Genomic DNA, 26864 nt, shown 5'->3' on the forward strand with positions numbered 1-26864 from the left:
GGAGCGGCTGGTGGATTTGAACTGCTGACCTTTTGATTCACAGCCAAGTTCTTAACCACTATGCCACCAGAGCTCCTGGCACAGGATACATCTTATGAAATACTTGGACAATAAGCCAAGGAACAAATGTCTGCCCATAAATGAATGTGACTGTTGAGGTGTCTATGGAATCCTAGAATGAGACCGTTCCCATGGGCTACATGTGGGATCACACCCATGTGCCTGCATCTGGGTGGATGGCTCTGTCTCCATCTGACCTTGAACATGCTGCCCTGTGTGAGGCCCTGGCTCTGGGTCTTGGTGAATGGGATGTGAGGAAAGCTGCCTCCCATCTCCCAGGATAGGGGGGCCAGTTCTCCATCTCCACTGAGGGGCAACAGAGAGGGGCTCTGTTTACACTGGGAGAGGACAATGGGTCTGTTGGGTGGGGCTCCTGGCCCTCTCAGGATCCACCTCTTTGGGCCCAGCTGTCGGACCCTGCCAGAGGGAGCTGGGCTGGTCTCTGCACCCGCGTTATCTTTGTTTCCCGGGAGACCAGACCTGCACAGCCCCAGGGAAGGTGCTCATCTGCTTGTTCCCGACTCCAGACCTGGATGGGGGTGGGGAGCAGAGGAGTAGCCCTGGAAAGGAGGGGTCAATGATGGTGCCAGGGTGGGGAGCTGAGACCAGGTGGGGGAGGACACCATTCACAGAATTTGCATTTTCAGTCACCAAAGCCCTGAATGATTTTCCAGTGAAATGAGGGGTGAGGGGTGGGGGCAGGCTGACTTGAGGAGAGGACGTTGGCCCCGCTAAGCTGTCCAGCAGTGCTGAGAAGTGGGCCATTTTCAAAATGGGGCTCTATATGAGAGAACCTGGGCTTCTCAGGGCCTTCTTCTGGGATGGAGACATGGATAGGAGCTCAGGGTTGGGTCTGAGGGCTTCTTTGCAGGATCCATGTGTCTCCATGTGGATTGGGAGTCTGGGTGGAATCTGAGGGCTTCACCGAGGGAACTCAGGATTGCGTCTAAGGGCTTCTCTCTAGGATCTTATGGTAACGGCTTGGGATGGGTGTTTTGGTAGAATCTTTGAGGGGAACCCTAAGGATTTCTCTGTGCGGCCCAAAGATCCATAAATGACATGGAGGCCTGGATAGGTCTAGGGGGTGGGTTCTTGGAGGGTGATGAGAACCCTATGTAATTGTGACGTCTCTTTAAGGTGTAGAGCTCGGCATTCTGTTTTTTGTTTTGATTTTTTTTTTTTTGTCTACCTAACTCCCCCCTCCAAGCCCAAGGGCTGAGCTGTGGGTGTGGAGGGGGTAGGAGTGAGGGTGCTGAGCTGGCAAACAAAGCCACCTGTGCGTCCACCCTTCAGGAAGCTGCAAGCACAACCAATCTAGGAAAACAAACAGGGACAGCTGCTGGGGGCTGGAAGGGAGCTAGGGGGTGGCTGGGGGGAGGTTGGGGGCCAGTGCTGGACCAGCCTGGTGGGGAGAGGAGGAAACTGGAAGGGGGTCCACAGTACAGGAGAGGGGTAGCAATGGAGTCCCACTCTGGCACACCAGGCAGGCCCCCAAGAGCCCCTTCCTTGTCCCTTCCCCTCAGAGGCTCCTTCTTCCTCTCAGTGACTGTGAGGCCCAATGCCAGGGAGGGGTCTTTGGGCATGTGGGGATCCTGAGAGAACAGGTTTTCTGGGCAAGTGGCTATTGGCAACGTGGGTGAGCATGCCCACTTCTGAGAGAGCTGGTGCTACGGCTAAAAGCCATGGACTGACCAGGTGGGGTGGGGGTGATGGAACCTACGCGCCATCCTCCCCATGAGGAAATTGAGGTGCAAAGGGGAGAGGCTGGTTAGTGCCACCCAGCTACTTAATGCAGAACCAAGATCGGCGCTTCCGACTGGAAGAGGAGCGGTGGCCCTTCTCACACATGTTTCCACCCCAGATCCCGACGGACTCCTAATTCCAGCCTAGAGCTCAGCTCTTCTACACCCCCACCCCGAAAATACACACACCCTTCTGCAGAATACTCTCCCCTGACCAACATCTAGACTGGAAACTGCCCCCACATCCTCCCAGGTGGTGCTCTGACTTCAGAGGCAGGCCCAGACTCCACCCGACCCCAGGCCGGAGCAAACAGCGTCCAGCCTCGGACAGACACCCTCGTACACTCCGGACTGGTACACAGCCCCGGCGTCACGGACCAGCGCGGACGCACAACCTGACGCACTCGCCGCCAGCCACCCACCACGCGGCCCCTCCGGACCTCAACCTCCCACCAATTCGCCCTCTACCCCGCCCCCGCCGCTCCAGCTTTCCGGCCAGCGCGGCCCGCCCGCGCCCCCTGGTGGCCAAATCCAGAATTTCCGGGGGAGAAAAAAGACCCGATTTCTCAGCCCCATCCCTTCCTGCTGCCATAACTATGACTTGTGAAACTGAAGATGAGGGAAGGGCCAGGACACCAGGGCTCCAGGGCTGGCTCTTGCCCCTTCTGTAGTTTGGATTTCCTCTTTGTGAGATATGGAGAAATTATTGTGTTTGTTCAATCCCTCCTTAGTGCAGGGACTCAGGGGACCCGTCATGGTCCTGTTCCCAGCCCCAATTATGTCTGGCTGTGGTCATCCCTGCTCTGACCCAAGTCCTTCCAGCTTGAACTTTACTCCCACCCCATGCCCAGTTCTAGGAGCTGTACCCCTGGCACCTTTACACATATGAGCCTCAACAGCAATTCCTCAGTGAAAGAGACAAGCAAGGCAGGCTCTGGCTGCCCCCAGGGCCCGTTCTCAGCATCCCAGAACTTTAGGGGTGGGCATGTTGGTAGGATGGGCAAACTATTACTCTCCACCCCATCAGAGAACTTCCTCTACAGCCCTCTTCCCCCTGGACGTTGACCCCACACCCGTGTCCACTCATTCACTCCAGAAGTTTTATTGAGTGCCTATTATGTGTCCACCTCTGCTCTAGGCTTGAGGACAACAGCTAAGAACAAGACAGACACACCCCTGCCCCCTTGAATGGAGCTTACACTCTATTAAGAGAGGCACTCAGCACACCAATCAATGAAAGATGATAAAGACAACTTTACAGAGTGATAAACGGTATAAAGAAGCCAGGTGATGCGATGGAGAGCAAGAATGACAGGGTCGGTCTCCCCAGAGAGGTAACAAAGAAGGTGCCAGCCATGCAAGATCTTGCAACTCAGGCATTCCAGGTAAAGTGAACGGCATATGCAAAGGTTCTGCGGTGGGGATGAGCTTGGCACGTTGAGAGAAAGGAAAGAAGGCCAGTGTAGCCAGACCTCCACCAGCTGCCTGTAGCTCCATCTGGCCTGCTTGAACATTTTGTCCCTGGAGGTTGAATGAGCTAGTGTTGAGAGCACTGGCTTTGGAGTCCAAAGGTCCAAATTCTAATCTCACTCTGACGCTGTGAGGTTGGACAAGGCCCTCACCTCCTTGAGCCTCAGTTTCCACATCTGCACATGTAAACCGACCTCATAGGGCTGTTTTAAAAGTCTATAAAAGAAGCACTTGGCTCGTGGTAGCACCAACAATCTTAGTTCCCTTTGCATTCACCCCTCACACTTCAGCTGATATCCCTGATTAAGAAGGACTCTTTATTTTTCTAGAAGCTTTTGTTTCCCGTTGACAGGACAGCAGGTAGGAAATTCTGCTGCAAGTTGCCAGGAAATTTCCTCTCTGGAGCTTCCTTTGGGAGTTTCGAATTTTTCCCCTGCCCTTCCCCCTACTATGTCTGGTACTGGAATGGGGGAGGGGGTTAAGAGCCTGGGACCTTCAGTCAAACAGAAGCCCTGGGTCACATCTCAGCTGGGCCCTCTAGGTCTCTGCTTCATCATCTGTGAAATACAGGCTAATAACAGCACTTACCTCACCGGATGGGTATGAGAATTACATGACACCACGCACGTGAAAGCGGGGAGCAGACAACCTGGCCTACACACACACAAAAAAAACAAGGCGCTCAATAATCAGCTGCTGGTTCTCGGGTGGTCATTGAACAGGAGCCATGTGGGAAGCTTGGAAGCAGACCGGGGTTAGGCAGCCCTAAGGTTGAATTGTCCTTCTTACCTACCTTAGCGAGCTACTCGCCCTGATTACTATTATTCCTAAACGTTTTATAACCCTGCACCCTCGTGTTCCCTGGGTTCAGCGCCGCCTTGCGGCGAGTTCTGGTCACTGCCTCAGCCTGGCCTCAGCGCAGCCAGAGAAAACTCCCGGAGAGCAGGGCCGGGTCTGGGAACTCAAGCTTGGAAGAAAAGGGGCTGCGATGGCCGAGTCCTCCAGGGCAAAGAGGACTGAGGGGCGGGCAGAGACTCGTTTGCCGAGCGCCTCTTCTCCCTCCACCCTTGCTTCGCCCAGAAGAGAGGCCTCGACCTAAGACAGAAGAAGGGGAGGGATTTCGATGCTGGAAAGAAATTTCGCGCTGCGAAGCAGGAACCCACGGCCTTAGCCGGGGCCCTGGGGCGGCCAGGTACCTCCAGCACGGAGGACTAAAGAGGGTGCGTTCTGCCCGGAGGCCGCTGTGCCCTGCCTGGCTCAGGCCGGAAAGAAAGAAAGCGCGGAGTCAGCCCCAGTTGCTGCGGGCGCGGGCCAAGCGCCTCAGCACTTTCCATTGTGATCCCCTCCAGGCCCGGCTCCCGGAGTACCCCCAAGCTGACCACGGCCTGCCGGCTGACTCAGCCGCCCCCACCCCAGTCGGAGACCGTGAGGGCGGGAGCGAGCTCTGTGTATAAAGCCCCTCGCGCCCAGCCCGCGCGCAGCCTCTCCATCTTCCTTCCGCGCAGCGCTCACCACCGGGTGACTACCCAGCCCCGGACAGGGACAGCCGCTCGAAGCCCATTCAGCTCGAGCCCCAGGGGCCTTCACCACCACCCAGGTTGGGCTGTCCGGGCCAGGGAGGGGGCCTGCGCCGCACTGAGTGTGGCATCCTGCCCCTACTGCCCGCAGCAGCATGGACCCCACGCCCGCGTGCCTCATGCTCTGGGACGGCGAGGATTTCCAGGGCCGCCACTGCCGGCTGCTGAACGCCTGCGCCAACATCAGTGAGCGCAGCGGCTTGCGCAGGGTGCGCTCGGTGAAGGTGGAAAGCGGCGCGTGAGTGATGACCCGGGGCCGCGGCTAGGCCGCGGCTGGGGAGCAGGAGCCCTGGGCTCCCGAGGCACAAGCCCAGAGCCTGGGACCTCAGCCCCCAGCCCTCCTGCCCTCGGACCCTGAGTCCTCGACCTGAGAGAGACCCACCAACAAGGCAAACCCCACGGTTTCCCCCAAGATTCCTCTTACCCTGCAAAGCAAATCATGGGAAGGAAAGTGTGTCCTCGTGTGAGCTAAAGGGTTAGAGGCGAGTAACGCCCCCTTGCAGAGCTCAGTGGGGAAGGTCGAGAACCCGCGGGGCTTCCAGTGTACTTATATCCTTCCCAAAGTTTTTCCCTGTGCACTTAGATGGCTCTGGGCTTCGTTTAACAAAAGAAGCCAAGCCCCTTCCACGCGCCCCGCTCTGATCTTCTAGAGCCCAGCCTGGGGCCCCGGGGAGAGTTGAGGCTGTAGCTGCTACCGCAGGTGGGGAGGCCGGGAAGCCCCACTCTGCCTGCGCTTAAGTCCTTGAGGTTCTTGGTTGGTTGAACTGCAAACCTGAAAATTGCCTCCAAACTGAGACCCTCGAGCAGAAAGCCTGGGCCCCTCAGACCTCGGATAGCAGTCGGTCCGGGTTTTCACCCTTCAGATTGGCTGGATCTGCCATGTGGTGGGTGTGTCAAGGAAAAGGGCCTGGGGTTGGGGAAAAAAAGACGGGTTTCTGGGCCTTTTCAATCACAGCAAGCAAGCAGGAGGCAGGGAAAGATTAAGTCTGAGACAGGTCTCTCCCAGCTCCTCTTCTCCTTCCCCAGCTGGGTGGGCTTCGAGTACCCCGACTTCCAGGGACAACAGTTCATCCTGGAGAAGGGTGACTACCCTCGCTGGAACGCCTGGAGTGGCAGCAGCAGCGTCCACAGCAACCAGCTGCTGTCCTTCCAGCCGGTGCTGGGCGCGGTGAGCATGCCCACTCCCCCTCCTTCTCCGTCTCCTAGTTGCAGGCCCTGGCCTCATCAACGCCTATGGGAAGGTAGCCTACCCCCTCCACAGTGTTGTAAACACAACTTCTAGACGGGTGGTAGTGGCATCGCATCTCAGAACTAGCGGGGACTCAGAAGGTTGGGATGGTGGAGTAGCTGAGGCAGCCAGGAATCAGCACCACGGACAGCGATGAGACCAAGTCTGTTTTGAAGCAGTAGGGGCCCCTCACATTCAGTCCTCCACATATGTGGAGCCTCTGTCCTCACCTACTCCTGTGAGGTGGGATGACTGCTATTAGCCCAATAAACAGATGTGGAAATGGGGCTCAGAGGGGTAAAGCGACTTGCCCACAGTCACTTGGATTAACATGGATATGAGACTAGAACTCAGTGTAGAGATCAAGGTTGAGAAGAGGTTGGGTCTCAGCGTTTGTGTGTGTATATATGTGGGGGGAGGAGGCAGGGTTGATAATGAATCAAGACACTGGAGAGGAGGATTGCACTTCCCATTTGTGCTGACCTAGCTATAGTACTGGTGAGGTCTGGGGCTGGAAGGTGGAGGGCAGAGAGCAGGTGCTGACCCAGCCTAGTTTCTCCATTCCAGGAGGCCAAGAAGCCCTTTAGGGGGAAGGGCCAGGAGTTGGGGAGCCCAAGACCTGATGCTGATGCCCTGGCCTGTCTGTTCTGACCCTGCCATCCAGTCCCCTTTAGCTGGGCCCTGCCCCATGAGAGGGCAAGTCCAGAGTGCCAGGCAAGGGGTTAGCTAATCGATGGGGCCCTTAGGGGGCCTGTCTTTGTTGGTGGGCCAGATTCTCTCAGGTCCTCTTATTTTCCCCCTGAAAAACAGATGCCCTCCATCCCCAACCTAGGGTGATCTCTGGGAATCCCCCAGTCTCATCACCTCAGCCCAAAGCCACAGTAGAGGCCAGGTGAGGGACCTCTGAGCATTTCAGCTTACCAGGGAGCTAACAGAGTGAACATAGGGAACATATATGGGATCTAAGTGGCTGAACAGCTTGGATTGGACAGTGGGTTGGGGGAATGGGGCTGAGGATGAGGCCATTCACACTGCTTGGGAGTCCTGACCCCTCCCACCTTTCTGTGCTTCAGAACCACAGTGACAGCCATGTGACACTGTTTGAGGGGGAGAACTTCCAGGGCTGCAGATTTGAACTCAGTGATGACTACCCATCCCTGTCTGCCATGGGCTGGGCCAGCAAGGATGTGGGTTCCCTCAGAGTCAGTTCTGGAGCGTAAGTCCTGGGACTGGAATAAGGGACATGGCAAGAAGAGCAGAGAGGCAATGGGGACCAGGGAGGTGGGTGGGGAAAGGTGATGTGGGGGAGACATGGGAGTTGGGGGCAAGGGGGGAATGAAATGATGGAGACTGGGACAGAAAGAGAAGAGATAGGAGAATGGGAAAGAGGAGCAATGTGGAGCTAGAGGGAGGGTTTGAAAACATGGGTGAGGCAATGGGAGGTGGGGACAGCAGACAAGAGAAAGAAGGTAATAGGAAGACTGGGAACAGTAGGTAAAGCAAGGAGGGATCTACATCCAGAAAGCTGAAGCAATGGTGTTGGAGCTGGGGGTAGGGAGGTGAGAAAAGCAGAGTACTAGTGGAATATTTAGGTGGAGGTGGGAGAGATGCCAGGCAGGGCAGGACCTACTCACCACCCCTGTGAACTCACTGACCTAGGTGGGTGGCCTACCAGTACCCAGGCTACCGGGGCTACCAGTATGTCTTGGAGCGGGACCGGCACAGCGGGGAGTTCCGGACCTACAGCAAGTTTGGCACTCAGGCCCACACCGGGCAGCTGCAGTCCATTCGAAGAGTCCAGCACTAGGCTCTGTGGCACCAGACACCTTCACAGAGGACTCAATAAAGCCTCCTGAATCTGCCTGCCCCTCTTGCCTCCTTGGTGCTTTGCTTTATGATCTCCATCCTCATCCCTGCCAACTCTCCCCTCCCCTCAGGCTCCAGGACCCTTGACTATGGAGTGTAAACTGGCTTAGGATTTATGTGGGCAGCCTCTGATGGGGCTGAGAGGAAGCCACTGGTAAGAATCTTGGGGATCCTGTTAAACATGACCAATCTCACACGTTTTTGTCTCCTTGGTAAAGACCCATCAGCTTGGGCCAGGAGTATGGCTAGCCCAGATGGCACCTTTGCCTGCAGAGGTGTGGGGCTTTGCTGATGTCTGGGGCTTTTAGCCTCCACTTAGCTTTTTTTTTTTTTAGCTTGGATTTGGGGTCAGGAGCCCTGTGTTCAAGTGCTGACTTTATCACCAATTAAGTGAGTGATCTCATCAAGATTTCTCCCTCCCTGAGTCCCAGTTTCTTCACTGGTGAGGTGCATGAAGAATGAAGGGTATTAGGGAGATCAAATGCGACAGGAGCATGGACTGTAGAGTCCACCCAGGTGTAAAGCAGAATTCATTAACCACCTGGAGTTCCATCCCTTGACCCCCAACCCTGAGATTCATGAGGGGAGGCAAGGGAAGGAGTGTCCTGCATCCGCTGCCTTAATGCTTTTCCATAACACCAGCAAGCATTTTCAGGGCTTTCTCTTTGAATCCTCACAAGGATCCTGTGAGACCATCAAGGCAGGAATGAATAACCACATTTTGGAGGTGAGGGAATTATGGCTCAAGGATGCTATGCGATTGGGCCCCAGGTGTTCTGACTTCTGGGCCAGGGCTCTTTTCAAGAGATCAGCTACTTGACTTTACAGATGGGCCCCTGGAGACTGCCCAGCCACAGACCTGACTGCTCTCCAACACCATCTTGCCTCCCCTTGGCTGGGGCAGTGATGGGGCCACCCCTTTACATTGATAGGTCCACTGTTGGGGGCTTGCAAATGAAAGATTCCCTGAAGGACAGGATGAAGGGGGTCCCAGGGCCTTGAGAGGCCCTTCTTACGTGGGGGTGGGGATAACTATCATTCACTGGACCACAGAGAGGGCTGAAAAGAAATCACACTGGTGCCAGGGATTCTGATGGCCGCTACTACGCTCACCCGTACCTGCTCTAGAACCCAGGCTCACTGATGTGAGTGACTGAGGGTGGCTTCTCCAGCTCACCAGTCCTCTGAAGAGTGAGGAGGGACAGAAAGAGTGAAGAGAGGGTTGTTTGGATCAGCTGAAAGGGGAATATGAAAATGTTTTTTTAAATGCTGGAGCTCAGTACCATGTAAGGGACTGTTATTATTCAAACAAGGGGTCTGAGGTCTGGGCTCAGAGAGAGGAAGTCTCCTCCTTAGAAGGCCTTGGGAAGCAAGGGGACCTCCCATCTGCTCTGCCCCTCACACCCTGTTCCTCTATGAGGCAGAGATTCTATAAAGCTCGGACTGGAGGAAAGAGGACCATAGAAAGAGGTGCAGGCTTCCTTTGGCTGGGTGGGGAACCAGAATGAAGAAAAGGCTGAAAATGTTGTGGGAATTAGAGAGGAACCCAACAGAGCCTCTACACAGGCTTAAGGATGTTCTGCCCTGCTCACCAGTATTGGCCCAGGGTGTGTGTGGAGGTTGAAACCTCCGGCTGTGGGGCTGTGTCCACCCCACCCAGAGGAGCCTGGGGTTCCTCCCTGGTCACAGGCCCCTGCTTATCCCCTTGGGGGATGGTAATAGTAACAATAGCTAAGACATATAGAGCTTGTTCTGCACACTCCACATGTGTTATATAAACCTCATAATCCTATATGGTATGTACTATGATCCCTATTTACAGATGAAAAAACTGAGGTACAGAGGTTAGGTAACTTCCCTCAAAGTCATACAGCCAGGGATGTGGGGGAGTTAGGAGTTGAACCCAGAACCCAGACAAACTGACTTCAGGCTATCTCCCCCCTGTTTGCTTTGGCGGCCAAACTGAGGGTAAAAGGAGCTCTGGCATTCACTCTCAGCTGAGCTGTTCTCCCCCTAGCAGATACTGTAGCCACTGGGAAGAGTCAGCAAGAGGGCTTCAGAATCTGGTGTGTGACCCTGAACAGGGCCTCCACCTCTCCGGGCCTCAGTTTCCAGCACCTGTACAAGGAGGGCAGGGGGAGAAGGTGGTGGGGAGCTGATCCCTGCTGCAGCCTTTGATGCTCTAGGATCTTCTAGATTTTTCAGACACAGGGTTCAGCAGGCAGAAGCCAGGACCAGCCTGAGAGCTTTCACTCCCCTGCCCCTCCTATTCAGAGCAGGCAGAACAACAAGGAACCTGCCCAGTTTGGTTGGAAGGTGTTATAGATTGAATTATGTCCCCCCCCCCCCAAAATACGTGTTGTAAATCCTAACCTTTATACCTGTGGTTATAATCCTATCTGGGAATGGGTTGTCTTTGTTATGTTAATGAGGCAGGATTAATGTAGGGTGTATCTTGAGTCAATTTCTTTTGAGGCATAAAGGAGATTAAACAAGCGAGCAGAGCAGAGATGGGGGAGGAGAGATGCCAAGCCACATGAAGATTGCCCAGGAGCAGAAGCTTAGCAGAGACAAGGACCTTCCTTCAGAGCCGGCAGAGAGAGAGAGCCTTCTTCACCTAGAGCTCGCACCTTGAATTTAGAACTTTAAGCCTCCTAAACTGTGAGAAAATAAACTTCTGTTTGTTAAAGCCATCCACTTGTGGTATTTCTCTTTCAGCACCACCAGATAAGTAAGATAGAAGAGGATGGAGGGGAAGGTGCTCTGGACTCGTCCCATTGATCTCTACCCAGGCCACACTCAAAGCCTGAGGGAATGAAGGAGGTTAGCTCCATCTGGTGGTCCAGGACCCAGGTGGGATGGGAGGACCCCAAATGCAAACTCTCTCCCTGAACCCCACCCCTTCAGCACCTGAGCACCCATGATGAGGCCCTGGCAGGAAACCTATTTGCACTGTTGATCCTTTTCCCACTCAAGGTAGGATTTCTGGGCAGACCCTACTCTGAGCGTCTCTCCCTTCTGCCTTAACCTCCCGCTCAGAACACTAAGTGCGTGACCCCCAGTGCCCGCTCCCATTATCACAGGTCCTACCTCCTGCTCTTGTTGCCTGTCAGCAGTGACTTTTTGGGGAAGTGGCAAAATGTACAAGGGCACAAAGAAGAGGCATAGGAACCTGGGACCCACCGTCAAGGTCCTGAGTTTTGTCCCCAGGGAGCATCCCAACTTCTGGTCTTTGCTCCCAACAGATTCCACATCCACATTCTGAAGCCCCCATCCCTATCTTTTCAGGATCCTCTGGGTCCTGGAATCTCCCACTTTGCCCCAGACACTGCCTGCCACACTCCTTCCTGGCTCTGTGGGACCCCGGAGTCTCATGCAGTGGGAGAGAAGGGCCTTGAGCTTACTGATTCGGACAGTAGCCAAAGGTGATGCACGGTTGCAAAGGGTGGGCTCCTGGCCCAGGGTCCCATCTTCAGCCACATCCTCCTTGGCCTGCCTCTCTAGAACCTGGAACCCCCACAGGTACCCAGAGACTCTAGGCCACTTGGAATCACAATCAGCATCTTTGCTTGAGTTAGGAAAAGAGGCCCCTTTCTCCAGGTGGGTTTCAGTCTGCACTGCTCCCTGGGTAGGGGCTTGTACGGTCCACAACCTGCACAACTGAATGGAGCAGGCAGGTCTTAGCCCCTCTACACCTGCTGGAGCAAGATGCCAATTGCACCCTGGCTCAGAGAGAATCCGGACAGGGCCGAGGCTCGGGGAGGTGGGGGGGTAGTAGGCTGGGATGGGATGGTAGGATGGGAGGGCAAGAGTTGTAGGACTGAAAGAATCAGAAAGGGAAGGGGAGTGGGAAGAATGAGAGAGAAGACTGGAGGGGAGATGATAGTAGGAGAGAGAGGGGGCAGAGATGAGACAGAAGAGGAAGGAGAGACCTAGAGAGCGACAGGGGTGTGGGGGGGAGAGACCCACAGGAAGTGGTGGGGGAGACGCCCCCGCGCCAGGCCTGAGGCCTAGGGGCCGTGAAAAGGCAGGAAATAGGGCAAAAGCCAAAGAGAGGCAGAGAAGGGGATCGGGTCTCTAGGGAAGAGCAGAGAGTGGGAGATGAAGGGGGGAGAGAAGGTGCAAGGGGAGGACGGAGATAAAGGGACCAACGGCTGCTGCCTGGCCGGGAACGCAGCGACAGGCGAGAGAGAGGGAAGGGAAGCGGAAATTTAAAAGTGAAGATGCAGATAACGCAGCCTGGAGACGGGAACCCGGGTGGGAGGAGGAGAAAGGGGGAGGGAGTGAGGCGGGAGGGGGCGGGGACCGGCGGGCAGGAGGCTCTGGGGAAGCGGCTGTGTCCACGGGGGTCCGAGGTGGAGCCCGGCACCTGCGCCCCATCACTGTTTGCGGATAGTCAGGGTGGCGGAAAAGCATAGGCGCTCGCGGCCGCTGTCGGAGCGTGCGCCCGGGCCCACCCCCCGCGCTCTCCCGACAGCAGGGCGCGGGGGGCTGCCGGGTGCGCTTGGCTGCCACGCAGCGCGCTGGAGACTTTATTGCGATGGGCCGATAAGGGGGGCGGGGGCGGGTCCGGGGGGCCCAGGCGGCTGCGCTTTAATTAAAACGGAAATTGCGGCCCCTGCCCGTGCGGGGGCCGGAGGGTTCCAAGCAGGCGGGTAGCTGGGAGCGTCGCTCCAGGACCCCCCACCCCTGCCACACCCAGGCTGCCCCCTCCCGCCAGGCCCCGCCGGACCCTGCGCCGTCTTTTCCTCCCCATCACCCGCGGCTGCCTCTGGCGGGGATCTGTGCCCCGGAGCGCCGAAGCCTGACGCGCTCCCCGCCCCTCGTACCCCCCCCCCACCTCCCACCGCCCAGTCCCCGGTGGAGATGAGACAGAGCGGCGCCTCCCAGCCCCTGCTGATCAACATGTACCTGCCAGGTACCAGGGACCAGCCGGGGGCTGGAGGCACCAGGACCCAGGGCGGGAAATCTGGGCTCGGGCAAGAGACCGGGATGCCGGAGACCTAGGGAAGGGGGCGCGGTCGAGAGACTCTGGCTGGGCTACCGGGAGGGCTGAGCATTGCGGGGTGGCGTGGGGTGGGGTGGGGAGAACCTTAAAGGTAGACGGGGAGCTTTGGGGTTTCGCTGTGGGAGCTAGAGGACTCGAACCGGGCAGATTGATAGCCTAGGAGGTTGAGGACGCGGTCCCAGGGGCCCGAAAGAGCCTGGTCTCGGGAATAGGGGTTGTTGGCGTGGTGATGGCCTCTGTGCGCTAGCGGTGCCAAGAGACTGTAGTCCGCCGAGCGTCGCCCCTGAGCCCTCACCTCTCCTCACCTCCATGCTCCGAGCGTCCCCACAGGCCCGGCCCTCTAGGAGCCCTCTTCTTCTCCCCGATGGGCTACCAGTGCTCCAGCTCGTCTGGCTCACCCCTGCTCCGCTTTATAAGGCTCCCGCTGGCCCATTCTGAAAGCGGATTTCCTTTTTCCTGGACGCGTTTCCTGACTTGGGCGCTACGAGGGGCTCCGCGCCGCCGCGCGCGCCAGGGCCGGGCTCGGGGAGGAGGAGCCGGGCAGCCGGGGCCCCCCGCCGTGCGCCGCGGAACCACGACTCCCCCTGGAGCCTCGGCCCGAGGCCCTTTCTGCCAAGCCTACAACCTCCGCCCTTGACCATGGCCCGTCTGACTGCTTTATCTTGCTGCTGCAGATCCGGTCGGAGACGGTCTTTTCAAGGAAGGGAAGAGCCCGGGCTGGGGGCCGCTGAGCCCCGCAGTGCAGAAAGGTGAGCTGGCTAGAGCAGTGGGCGGGCCGCGCGAGGACAGTGGGTTGTCGGCCGGGCACAGACCCCAAAAGGAAGTCACCACCGCCACCAGACAGAGGGTGGGAGCAACTTACAAGCCGGGCTCTGGGAAGAGAAGGGTCCGGACCTGATTGCAGGGAAGACCTGGGGGACATTCACTTGACCACCCCTGCTTCTTCCGAGTCCCTGGGCTGGACTTGTAGGCGAGGGACAAATGGTGAGGATTTTGGCCCTGAGCCTTTCTTTGCTGAGTATGGTTTTCCTGGCCTTCGGGGTTGGGTTGGGTGCTTGGCGTCCTTTCCTACCAGCAGCAGGCGCGGAAGGTCGCCGCATGGAGGGGGGGGGGTGGAGCAAAGAGACCGGGAGAATTACTCCCTGACCACAGCCGGGCAAGGCACCACTGGAACAGGGGCGGGTGCCTCCTGCCTCACCTGCCTGCGCTGAGCAAGTCTCTGCGGGCCAAGTCTAGTCTGGCAGTTGTAGTCGATTCCCAGGTTTGCCGCGGGTTGCTGAATCCTGCCGGCTTTGCCCTGTCACAGCAGGCCAGCTGGCCCTCCGGGCAGTGCCTCCCATAGACTCCACCACAGCCAGTACCCTGGATCCCATCAAGTTACAGTAACCACCCAAATAAGGTTGGCAACTCCTTTACCCAAATGGAACAGGACACCCAGTGGGAACCGGTTCCCAAGCCTCTGATGTTGCTCCCCTGTCAGCGCCAGGCACACATTTTTACCCCAAACTTCCCTGCTTCTGACCCTAAAACTACAGTCACGACCCAGAGGCAGCTTCTTGCTGAGCTGGCATAGGGTATTTTGGATCGAGGCTATGGTGGAGGGCAGTGTCTGGGTTCTGAGCAAGTCGTTCAAAAGGAAAGGGATTCATCTGTCTCTATCTGAAGCAATAATCAGCTTCGAGGGAAATTCGTTTTATTCTTAATGGGGGTGGGGGGAGTGTGTCAAGATTTTTCTCCATTTGTCTGATTGAGGCGCCAAGAGAGGGGGGCGGGAGTTCTGGGGTCCCACGCTCTCGCTATCCGCCTTCAGTAACCCGGAGCTCCGGACGGGGCTGGAGCCTGGAGACCTGCCCAGGCGGGATGAGACAGGGGGTCAGGGCCATCAGCTTCCCATCTCATCCAGGTCCTCAGGGAACCATGGCACCTTCGTGCACCGGGAGTCCCACCTGTTCCGAAATAGGGCCAAATAGTGTCAGGAGCTCTGCGCACCTGACCGAGGCGAGGGTGCGGAGCCGGCTGAGACTCCATCCCTCCTCTCTCGTATGGAGGCCACTGTCCCTTGCCTGTCTGACGCAAGGAAGCCAGCCGGCACCCCTTCTCCACCTCAGGAGGGACAGTCCATCTGTGTGCCTTTGGGGAAAGGGGACTGGGCAGTCCTGCCGCCTCTTGACCCTTCCCGTCTGGGTCTCTAGCCGTGGTCCACCTGGGATGGCGGAGTCACCCGCCCAGGACCGTTCTTGCGGTTGTTCAGGAGTTGCCTTGAATAAGGGCTTCCGGCCGCGGGGGCAAGTAGAGGCTGCAATCCGGAAAGCCATGCGCCTTTGTTAGCCTCTGTCTCTGCGCCGAGGAGGCGACGCTTCCCTGCCTAATTCTCACAAAGCTGTGCGCTTGCCGGGCTGAGTCCTTTTCAGGGAGAGCGGTGTTTCCATTGTGCAAAAACGCTGTCGGGGCTGGAGACGGCTCCGCGGACCTGCCCCTCACTGGCAGGTCGCTCCGGTAGCGCGCAGCTGTCCAGCTGGACCCGCGCGCTCCCTCACCGACGCCGGCTCCAGGTGGGCCGGGTTGGCCTCCAATCCCACCTCCTCCCCCAGCTCCCGCCTTCCCTACTGCACAAGGCTGACCGCCCTCCTCCCCGCAGGCAGCGGGCAGATCCAGCTGTGGCAGTTTCTGCTGGAGTTGCTGGCCGACCGCGCAAACGCCGGCTGCATCGCGTGGGAGGGCGGCCACGGTGAGTTCAAGCTCACTGACCCGGACGAGGTGGCGCGGCGCTGGGGCGAGCGCAAGAGCAAGCCCAACATGAACTACGACAAGCTAAGCCGCGCGCTGCGCTACTACTACGACAAAAATATCATGAGCAAGGTGCATGGCAAGCGCTATGCCTACCGCTTCGACTTTCAGGGCCTGGCGCAGGCCTGCCAGCCACCGCCCGCGCACGCCCACGCTGCTGCTGCCGCGGCCGCGGCCGCTGCAGCCGCCCAGGACGGCGCGCTCTACAAGCTGCCTGCCGGCCTAGCCCCGCTGCCGTTCCCCGGCCTCTCCAAACTCAACCTCATGGCCGCCTCGGCCGGCGTCGCGCCGGCGGGCTTCTCCTACTGGCCCGGCCCGGGCCCTGCCGCCACCGCTGCCGCCACCGCCGCACTCTACCCTAGCCCGGGTTTGCAGCCCCCGCCCGGGCCCTTCGGTGCCGTGGCCGCTGCCTCGCACTTGGGAGGCCATTACCACTAGACGGGGCAGCCGGGTGCCGCGCGGCCTCGCCTGGAGGCCCAGGGTCTTGCCCAATCCCATCCATGTCCCGGAGAGGGGATCTAGAACCTCCCCCAACGCTCTTTTAACCCTACATTTTACTCCACCCGTTGCAGCCAGCCTGGGAGGAGGGCCTGAAGCCTCCTCAACCTCCCTTCAATTCTAGATTTGCACCCACCTCACATTGGGTCACCATGAGTGAGAATAACTCAATAGCAACGGGTTTGGTGGAGCCTGGGTGTCACAAGCTGTTTGACATCTGTTGCTAACTATGGAACCCACGCAGAGGCTCAGCGGAAGAAAAGTCTTGGCGATCTGCTTCTATAAAGATTACAGCCAAGAAAACCCTGTGGAGCAGTTCTACTCTGTAACACCTGGGGCGACTCAGTGGCAGCTAAACAACACTCCCCAAACTGGGGGGGGGGGGGGAGGCGACTGGCCTCCTGGCTTTCTTTAACCTTCATCCTCTTCCAGGTCACCAGACCCTCAACGGGGTTCCCAGCCTCCTCTGTCATTCTCTCTCCTCTGCCTACACTTTGGCCTGGCTCCTGGAAGCTCCCTCCAGGCCGACCCCTCTCTTTGGAATTCCATATATATCTCTCCGGCACGGAACTGTACCTATCCCAGCACCGGGAAGCTCTCACAGTCCACCTTCTCCTCCCCGGGCCTGAGTGGGTTTAGTAAGGCCTTTCCCCGCCCCCGCCAACCCACACACAGCTGGTAGTTGCAGGCCCCCTTCCTTCTGCCCCGTCCTCTTGTAGGGCAGCCCAGTGTCTTTCTGTTCCCTTCCTGCCCCATTAAAGCTCTCGCGCTCCCCGCTGCCTCCTCTCTCTGTTCCCTGCGCCGCCTTTTTTTTTTTTTTTTTTGGCTGAGGGGGCGGCAGCAAGGGAGAGGATCAGGCCAGGCCTGAGGAGAAAGAGTCGCCAAAGAAGAGCTGGAGAGAATGGGGGCGAAGCAGGCTTGGGTGCTGCTGGACAGGAGCGAGGAATTCCTGGTGGGTGGGCTCAGTCCCGCGCTCTCCGTAGCCCTCTTTGCCCAGCCTTTCACCCACACTTCACCTCACCAATTGCTACATCGTCCTAACGTGCACGCACATCTCACCTTCATCCCGTTTTATCCCGTCCTTACAACTGTTCCTCACCCCATCCCAACCTCCATCCCACCTCGTCTCATCTTCATCCCATCTCAACCTTCGTTCACCCCATTTCACCCTCTTCCCACCTCATTCCCTTCCTCACCTTTGCTCCCCTCGCCACCTGCCCTTCCCTCCCTATCCCACTGTCACCCCGACTTTCTCTCACCCTCGCTCACAACCTGACCTCTTCCTCTAGTTACTATCTTTCCTCCGGATCTGCCTCATTTGCAGGTGTACCCGGGTCCCCGCCCCGCGCCTGCAGCGGCTTGGGGTTGCACCCTTCTTTTTGCGGGTGGCGCGCGCCCTCTGCTGGTTGGAGGAGTGTGAGCCAAGGCCAGGATGGGAAGGCCCCACGTGCGGTTTGGTGGCGCCTCAGGAGCCTTCCCCGACCGCTGACCGACCACCTCTGGGGAGTCCGGCCACGGGAAGTCTGCGACGTGGGCTAAGTGGGTCATTATCCTGGCTGGGCCCTTTCCCTCGCCATCTGGGCGGGGTCTTTTCCAAAACCTTTTCTTAAGCCTGCTGGCAGGAAAACTGCCTTAAACGCGTTCCCTTAGACGGGAACAACACGGAGGAAGGTGACTGACGTGCAAGGCGGACTAGGGGCTGCAGACTGGGAAAAGCCCCTTGTTCCCAACCTTGTGGTCCTTGTGTTTCTTTCCCAAGTGCATGTCTCTTCTTAAACCAAGGGTTTCTGACTGATAGGTGGGAGGATGCCCTGGGCCCTGTGGGCAGGAACCGGAAATGCAGGTGGAAGCTAGAACAGTTCCCGTCACGTGGGAAGAGCCTTAGTACCCCTTCCCAAGGCGGGTGATGAATTCGCCCAGGGGAAGATTCTTTTTTCTTTTCATTTTATTTTTATTTTCCGTTTTATTTTCCCTGGTTTTCCAAGTAACACATACTCAGCATAGAAAACTAGGAAAGCACACACTTAAGGTGTCCATTAAGTATTTGTTGGATGAAAAGCAGAATGAAGCAGCGGGGAGAGAAAAACAGCTATAGTCCATTACAGAGGCCACTATTGATAACTCTTCATCACTAGCTCCTTCCTTTTCTCCACGTCTTTTAAACTTCACTGGTACCCTTCTCTGGTTATCTAACATTCCAGTATAAGCATGTTCTCTGTCATTCTGCTGTCCCTATGGGCCTGATGCCATGGGAGGGCTCATGTGTTCCCCTGAGTGAGCAGCTGAGCCAGAGGAGGAGTCTGGCCTGGTGAGGGCCTCAGTTACTTGAACACAGAGGCAAAGGACAGGCTTGCATTTTTGCAGGGGGCAGGAAGCTGGGGTGGGAGGATACATTGGGAAGACAGAGCAGAATCCAGGAGGATCTGGGCAGCTAAGAATTGTGATCTGCATGTAATAGGCAAGATTTCCTGGCAAGGAATGTGAGACCCTGCCTTTGGATCTATCTTTAAAGGAAAGACAGAATGCCAGAGTGTGTGAGGTGGGAAGGGTGGGGCTCAGCAGAGCCCATGTGTAAATTAGTGGTGCACTAGTTTTTTTTTTTTTAGTCAGCAATGTTAAATTTCAACCTGTAGGGTGCAAAGGCTGAAAAATCATCATGATCTAGGGATGTGTTGATGGAGGTATAGCACCTAGAATGAAGGAAAGAATCCACTTGTTTTAATAATTTCACTCCCAGAACATGACGCACAGTGCTAGGTAACACTTTCGGGAGAAGAACATACAGAGTAGTGCACCCAGGAAGTGAAAAGGAGAGATGTTGGAAAACCAACAACATTGGGAGACACAGTCTAGAAAACCAGACTGGAGAAAGGGGCCTGGGAGCCACCCTCCAGTGTCAAAGGGCTGTCCTGGGGCAGAGGACCTGGGTGTGTGTGACTAAGGACGGTACTGGGACACATGGTTAGAAGCTATAGTAAAACAAAACCTTGTGACCCAGAGCAAGCCAGTGGAGAGGTCTCTGACCTTGATACTCTTGGAATTCTGTGAGTCCTATGAGTAAAGGGGGATCTCAGGCATTCAGACGGCAGAGGGAGGCATTGTTAGAGTAGGGATCTTCTTACCTGCAAAGTCACATCCTGCCTCTCTATTCTTTCCTGCATGTACAGCCAGTTGGAGAAGCTAAGATGCAGAACTAGGAACCAGAGACCTGAGTTACAGTCCCTGCTAGGCAACTACTTAACTGACCTTCAGACAATCACATCTCTTCTCTGAGATCCCATTATCATCTCATTAAAATAATGAGGCTGGACCAGAGATTTGCGAAATCTGCTCTGTGGAACCCCAGGGGTTACCCAGGTTCTCTCTGTTCCAAGGCACAACAGTTGGAAAACATTTGCCCAAGATGGTCTTTAAGGCCAAAATCAGCCCCAGGATTGGATTGTTATCCTCTTTGCCAGGCTCTCTCGGCTCTAGTAGCTTCCCTGCCTGTGTGACATCTCCAAGCTCTAGGTTACTGTGAGGTTACTGTTAGGTTACTAACTCCATCCAAACCCTGATGGAGTCACACTCTTAGCCACACTCAGCTTCCCGATGATCCAGATCTCTTTTCACTGACCCTAAACCCCTTGGTCCTTGGCCCTTAAATGCATTGATCACACCATGACTTCGCTCTCCCAATCCAGGGTTCAGCCCTATTCCCTGAAATTCTGACCTTTCCCTCTATTTCCTCATTAGGTCACTGGTGAAAATGTGGCTCATCCTTTCATGTGTTTGCACTACAGAGTTACAAACACTTTCACATCCATTGTTTTATTAATCCCCTCCAAGGTCAAGGGCACAGGTTGCTTGTCTGCTTGTTGTTGTTATTAGGTGCCATCCAGTCGGTTCCAACTCATAGCAATCCTAAGTACAACAGAACAAACAAAGCCCAGCCCTGCACCATCCTCACAATCATTGTTATGCTTATGCCCATTTTTGCAGCCACTGTGTCAATCCATCTTATTGAGGGTCTTCCTCTTTTTCATTGATCCTCTACTTTACCAAGCATGATATCCTTTTCCAGGGATTGATCCCTCTCCATAACATGTCCAACATATGTGAGATGTAGTCTTGCCATCTTTGCTTCTAAGAAGCATTCTGGCTGTACTTTTTCCAAGACAGGTTCGTTCGTTCTTTTGGCAGTCTGTGGTATATTCAGTATTCTTCTCCAACACCACAATTCAAAGGCATCAGTTCTTCAATCTTGTTTATTCATTGTCCAGTTTTCACATGCATATGAGGCAATTGAAAATACCATGGCTTGGGTCGGGGGCACCTTAGTCTTCAAGGTGACATCTTTGCTTTTCAACACTTTAAAGAAGTCTTTGCAGCAGATTTGCTCAATGCAATGCATCTTTTGATTTCTTGTGTACTTGGAGGAAAGTACACTGAGGCCCAAGATGTTAAGTGACTTGGCCAAAGTTTCAGGGATTGTTTTAGGACCTGTGTCTTCTGGCTCCTCACCCAGACATGGTTCCACAGCCAGGAACTAACTTTCCAACCCTCCTTGCCTCTTGGTTTTTGCCAATGGAAATTCATGTTGCTTCCAGGTCAAGGCATTTAGAAGCGGGTGTGCTTTCTCCATGCTCTCTTGTTTCTTTTCTGCTATCTGGATTCAGAGAAAGACACACCCTAAGAGATGGAATAGCTACAAAATGGAAGGGTCCTGGTCTCTAAAACATGTGGAGGGAACTTGCCCATCAACATGCATCAGGCTAGTATGTGAAACTGGACATTTTCTTGTTATAGTAACTAACATAATCATAACTAATGCTGAGGCACAGAGAGGTTAAGTAAGTTCTCTAAAGTTACATAGTGAGAAAGGGCAGAGGAGGATCTGAACCCAGGCAGTCTAGTTTCAGAGACAATGAGTTCTCTTAACTACCAAGGGTGTGAAAGAGCTTTATATACTAAAGCTTCCTAGAAGTAATAATGAGAGCTAGAGCTTACTGAACACTTATATGCCAGCACTATTCAAAGACCTTTATATTTATTTATTTTTAAACAATATTTTTTATTGTATTTTAAATGAAGTTTTACAAAGCAAATTAGTTTCTCATTAAATAATTAATACACATTTGTTTTGTGACATTGGTTGCCACCCCCACAACATGTCAACACTCTCCCCTTTTCAACCTTGGGTTTCCCATGACCAGCTTTCCTGTTCCCTCCTGCCTTCTTGTCCTTGCCCTTAGGCTGATGTGCCCATTTAGTCTTGTTCTGTTTTATGGGGCTATCTAATCTCTGGCTGAAGGGTGACCCTGAGGAGTGACTTCAGTACTGAGTTAAAAGGGAATCCAGGGACCATACTCTCACGTTTTCTCCAGTCTCTGTCAGACCAGTAAGCCTGGTCTTTTTGTGTGTGTGTGTGAGTTAGAATTTTGTTTTACAATTTTCTCCAGTTCTGTCTGGAACCCTCTATTGTGATCCCCTTCAGAGCAGTGGGTGGTGGTAGCTGGGCACTATCTATTTGTGCTGGATTCAGTCTGGTGAAGGCTGTGATACTTATGGTCTGTTAGTCCTTTGGACTAATCTTTCCCGTGTGTCTTTGGTTTTGTTCATTCTTTCTTGCTCCAGATGGGGTGAGACCAGTGGAGTACCTTAGACGGCCACTTATAAGTTTTTAAGACCCCAGATGCTACTCACCAAAGCAGGATGTGGAATATTTTCTTTATAAACTATGTTATGGCAATTGAGCTAGCTGTTCCCTGAGACCATGGTCCCCACCCCTCAGCCCAGTGGTTCAGTCCCTCAGGAAGTATGGATGTGTCTATGAAGCATCCATGACCTTGCCTTGGACAAGTTGTGCTGGCTTCCCCCAGTATTGTGTGTTGTCTTACCCTTCACAGAATTACCACTTATCTATTGTCTATTTAGTATTTTTCTGTCCCCACCCTCCCCTCCTTTGTAACCATCAAAGATTATTTCTTTTTGTGTGGAGCTTTACATTTATTTAATTCTACAACCCTCTAGAGTTGGTTCTAGTATTATGCCCATTCTGTAGTGAAGAAAACTGAGGCATAAAAAATGTTAAATTACTTACCTTGGATAGCAGAGCAGCTAAGTGGTAGAGATGTGATTCAAACCCTGGCAGCCCAGCTGTATCTCCCTTCCTCGCCCCTTATTCCTGTGATCATCTCTTATGGAGGAAAGAGCAGATTCAGTGATTCTGAGAGGCACAGGAAGTGGCAGAACTCTATACCCAAACCCCAGCCTCACCCCAGGACAGGTTCCCAATTCCAGCACTCACCATGGGGTCCCAGGGTAATAAGTATTTCAAAATGCATTCAACACCAGACCAATAAGAGTAGAAATGCATTTTGGAAATATTGTGGCCCACTGTGACCCTTGCACTTTTCTTAAATGACATGATGGAGTATAAAGAGCCCACATGGACATGGTTTATACCTCACCTCTGCCTACTCCCTGTGTGACTGAGAAGGCTATTACTTTCTCTGAGCTTCAGTGACCTCAGCCGTAAGATGGAGACACTGACTACACCCAACTCTTTGGTTTGCTGGACAGAGTATGTGCATAAAGGGCCCAGCACAGGGCTGCTCCATAAGCATCATTGCCCCCAACATCAATCAGCCCAGAAGCATAGCCTTGCCCTGCAAGCTCACACCATTTCCCACCAGTCTACCACTCCAGTTCCACACCCCAGTTCTCCCTCCATGCATCAGAGAAGCTCCTTCTTTGAGTTCCTTCCTGCGGGGCGGGGGGCGGGGAACGGATAGTGGAGGGGTCAAGCGTGGAGGGAGTACCTAAAGAAGCCTGGAAGGCTAGGCCCTGAGCATCAGGTTCCTTTTTCTGGAAGAGGAGGCCAAGTTGCTTAGCAACACAGCTGGAGGTTGTCAGGGAGGCTCCAGGCAGTGCTGTCCTTTTTATCCTGCGTAATGGAGACCTGGGACAATGCTAGATGAGGAGATGAATGGGGAAGTGGAAAGGGTTCTGAACTCTGATGGTAACCTCTAGGCCTCATCTTCCTTTCCTATGATTACCATCCCAACCCCTCCAGCCCTTTCCCCTTGGGTATTTTTACCTTTGACACACAGAGGCAGAGAGACATGTTCCAGAGCCTACCTTGAGCACACATCCATGCAATGACCACCTCTGTGACTATGTGTAGAAGGGTCAGACACAGGCCCATCTTACATTTGTGCTGTGTTTTACACCTTTCCAAGCACATTCATAGACACAATTTCATTGATACTCACAATGACCTCTGATCATGGGATGGTTATTTTTTCTGTATGACAGTTGAGGGAGAAAAATGTCCCAAGGCCCCACAGTGAGGAAATAGCACTCATATTTGCTGCAAATCTCAGGGTATGTCCACTACACCCTGTGACGCGGATGTTAGTACAGGCATGGGCACACACATGTGAGTATACGAGCTCATTTCCTCACAAACAAGACTTGAGGGTTCTTAGGGCCTAGTGTCCCAAGATGTCCAAGATTAGCCTCTCCCCACCCCTGGTCACAAACTAGGTGAGTTGTGGAGGTGAGGTTCAGCTATTCTTCCCTGCTGGCTGGAGGGATCCCTGGAGTGAGATGTAGGGGGACTTGGTCCCCGGACATAGACTTAAGAATGCTGCTCTGCTGGGCCAGGCTGTCACAAGTGTCTATACACTAGCAGCTGAAGCAAGTCCCCTGGCTGGCATTCCAGAGAGAGGCACGTGGGCCTCACTGGGGCCAAGGCCTGGCAGAAAGGAGTAAACACATGTCACCCAGGTCACAGAATAACCCAAGGGAGGCCTGGGCCTCTAGGGTTCCTAACTGCCTCAGGTGCCTGGTCAGAGCAGTCCAGGGTCCCATTCTGAACTCTCTTAATCCCTCGTCAGTATTTATTAATAATGTTGGCTACCATAGCAATAGTTGTCACTGCAACGACAGTAATGTCTTTCCTATCACAGTCATTTGCTAGACACAGCAAGTCAGAGATCGTTGTTTCCATCTGATAGATGAGAAAACTCAAATTTGGAGAGGTTGTCTTAGATCAGCAGCTAATAAATGGCAGAGTAGGGATCAAACTTCTGACTCTTAGTCTTTTGTTCTATACATCATATCATCCTTCCTTTAAATGTCAGGTGGGAGAAAGGAGTCCCATAGGAGCAGACAACCACCTCCTCTTCTCTCCCCAAATTGCACATGCCCAGGACTACGCAAACCAACATGGCTCAGCTGGTGTTCCACATAGGACTGGTGATTTGGATAATTATTCCAAATTAAGTTTTATCAATTTCCAAAATGTGATTTGAGATGACTTACTATATACTAATTTACACAAAACAGAATACTCGATTTCAAAAAAGACTGATCAAAAAGCAGCTGGTGAAATATGAGAAGAATTTCCATGGAAATCAGGGACAAGGCGAAGATGACTTTTCTAGCCCTTCGAACCTTGTCATCACTGTTACCACTGAACATTATACTAGAGGTCTTTGTCAATGCAATAGGACAAGAAAAATAAATATATTATTGTATGTACAAATATTGGAAAGGAAGATATAAAACGTCCTCATTTGCAGACAATATGACTGCCTACCTAGAAAATCCAAGAGATTCAAGTGAAAAACAACTAGAACTAATGAAATTCCAGTAAGATACAAGACCAACAGACAAAAATCTATGGTTTTCCTATGTTGTTGTTGCTGTTAGGTGTTGTGGAGTCAGTTCTGACTCATAGCGACCCCATGTGACAGAGTAGAACTTCCCCATAGGGTTTTCTAGAGTGTAATCTTCCCAGAAGCAGATCGCCAGGTCTTTCTCCAGCAGAGCCACTGGGTGGGTTCTGACCGTCAACCTTTCAGTTAGCAATCAAGGGCTTAACTGTTTGCGCCATCGGTGCTCCTGGGTTTCTCTATAGCCTTGTAATTTGTTTTTTGTTTTTGTTTTTGTGTGTAATAATAAGAAAAATAATTAGGAATAAGACAATTACAATAACAATAAAAATATGCTTCTGGATCAATCCAATGAAAGATATGGAAAATATAAAATGGATAAAAGTATAAATCTTCGTTAAGGAACATTAAAAAAAAAAAAAGGCCCAAATAAATGGAAAGACCTAGCATGTTCCTGGATGGAAAGAGTAAATATCGAAAAATTGCCACATTTCTTCAAATTGATCTATAAAATTGATACAGTCTCCATTCAAGTCCCAGAGGAATTTTATGGAGCTTGACAGGCTTGGTTCTGAAGTTCTTCTGGACTATGATTAAGAATAGTCAAGACAATTTCAGCAAAAGAACAATAAGCATACTACAAAGCTACAGTTATTACAGGTGTGGTTTGGCACAGCAGTAGTCAAGTAGACCAATGGAACCAAGTAGAGCCTTAAAACAGACCTATCGTATATATGGTAATTCAATAAATTATAAAGATGGCATTCACTGGAGGAAATGGTAAACTCTTCAAAAGTCTGAGACAACTTTCTATTAATTGGGGGAAAGCATTAGTTATACCTTCACTATTCATCACGTACAAAACTCAGTTCCAAAATAGATTAAACAGTGAAATAAAAACACTATAAAAACACCAGAATAAATTTAAAAAATTTTTTTAAATCTTGCAAAACAAAAAACCTTCCAAACCAGCGTTAAACAAGAACATCTGGGAGTTCGTTGCCATAGTTGTGTCCTGAAGATCTATATTTAGTTATACACTTATTGGCAACCAAAGAAAAACATCATGACTGTCACATTTTTTAGTTCACTTATTCATTTAACATTCATTGAGAGCCTACTATGTGCTAGGCACTGTGCTAGTTTTCATTGTTTAAATAAAGGGTATAAACAATATCAAGAGACAATTTTCCCCTGGCTTGGTTATCTGGATAAGGGACACTGAGTCTTCCTTGACAGTTAAACAAAAGATAGAGATCCTTTCTTTAAATGGTCTCAGGTGGATCCTGATAAGGTGTGTGCCCGTGTGCCCATCCTGTGTGTATATGTTCACTCTGCGTGTGCTGTATGTGTGCACACACATGCTGGCCAGGCTAGAGAGCTGTCCCGTCTCCCTTGTTCAGCCAGGGACACTCTTAAACACCCAAGAATTTGGAAACAGCTTGAGGAAGGTTTAAGGAGCAAAGAGACTTGGGAGACGTGTGACAGGGGAGGAGGGTAGGGCCGTAGATTGGTGTTTCTCCACTTCCAGATTTAGATGAGCAGACACACTGCCCAGCCTCACTTTTTTTCCTCCTCCTCCCTCCCTCTCTTTTTTTGTTGCCTCCCTTCCTCCCACTCTCCCTTCCTTGATAATTTTTCTTCTTTGGTTTGCAACCAACCAGAAAACTTAGGAAAATACTAAGAGGAGAGTAAAAATGATCATTCAAAACCCTGCCACTTAGAGTAACAACCATTAAAATTTTAAAACGTCTTTTCAAAAGCCTCTACCCCACATGCACATGCATGTGCACACACACACTCATTTAATATATATTTATTGACTGCCTCCTGTGTGCCCAGGTCCCTGAATGGTACAAAGGGTTTACACTCAACTACTAGCCTAAAGGTTGGTGGTTTGAACCCACCCAGCAACACTGCAAAAGAAAGACCTGGTGATTGGCTTCTTTGAAGATTGCAGCCAAG

General features: G+C 53.2%; 1 protein-coding gene across 1 annotated transcript; it reads left to right on the top strand.

Annotated features, from left to right (window-relative positions):
- The first annotated feature begins 12642 nt into the window (after positions 1-12642).
- FEV (FEV transcription factor, ETS family member) lies at positions 12643-16176 on the top strand. The gene is made up of 3 exons (XM_064287419.1): positions 12643-12861; positions 13626-13700; positions 15590-16176. The coding sequence occupies exons 1-3, from the start codon at positions 12810-12812 to the stop codon at positions 16174-16176; spliced, it is 714 nt and encodes a 237-aa protein (XP_064143489.1). The 5' UTR covers positions 12643-12809.
- The last annotated feature ends 10688 nt before the right edge of the window (positions 16177-26864 follow it).

This window comes from Loxodonta africana, chromosome 6 (genome assembly GCF_030014295.1).
Source record: "Loxodonta africana isolate mLoxAfr1 chromosome 6, mLoxAfr1.hap2, whole genome shotgun sequence".
NCBI classification, from domain to species: Eukaryota; Metazoa; Chordata; class Mammalia; order Proboscidea; family Elephantidae; genus Loxodonta; species Loxodonta africana.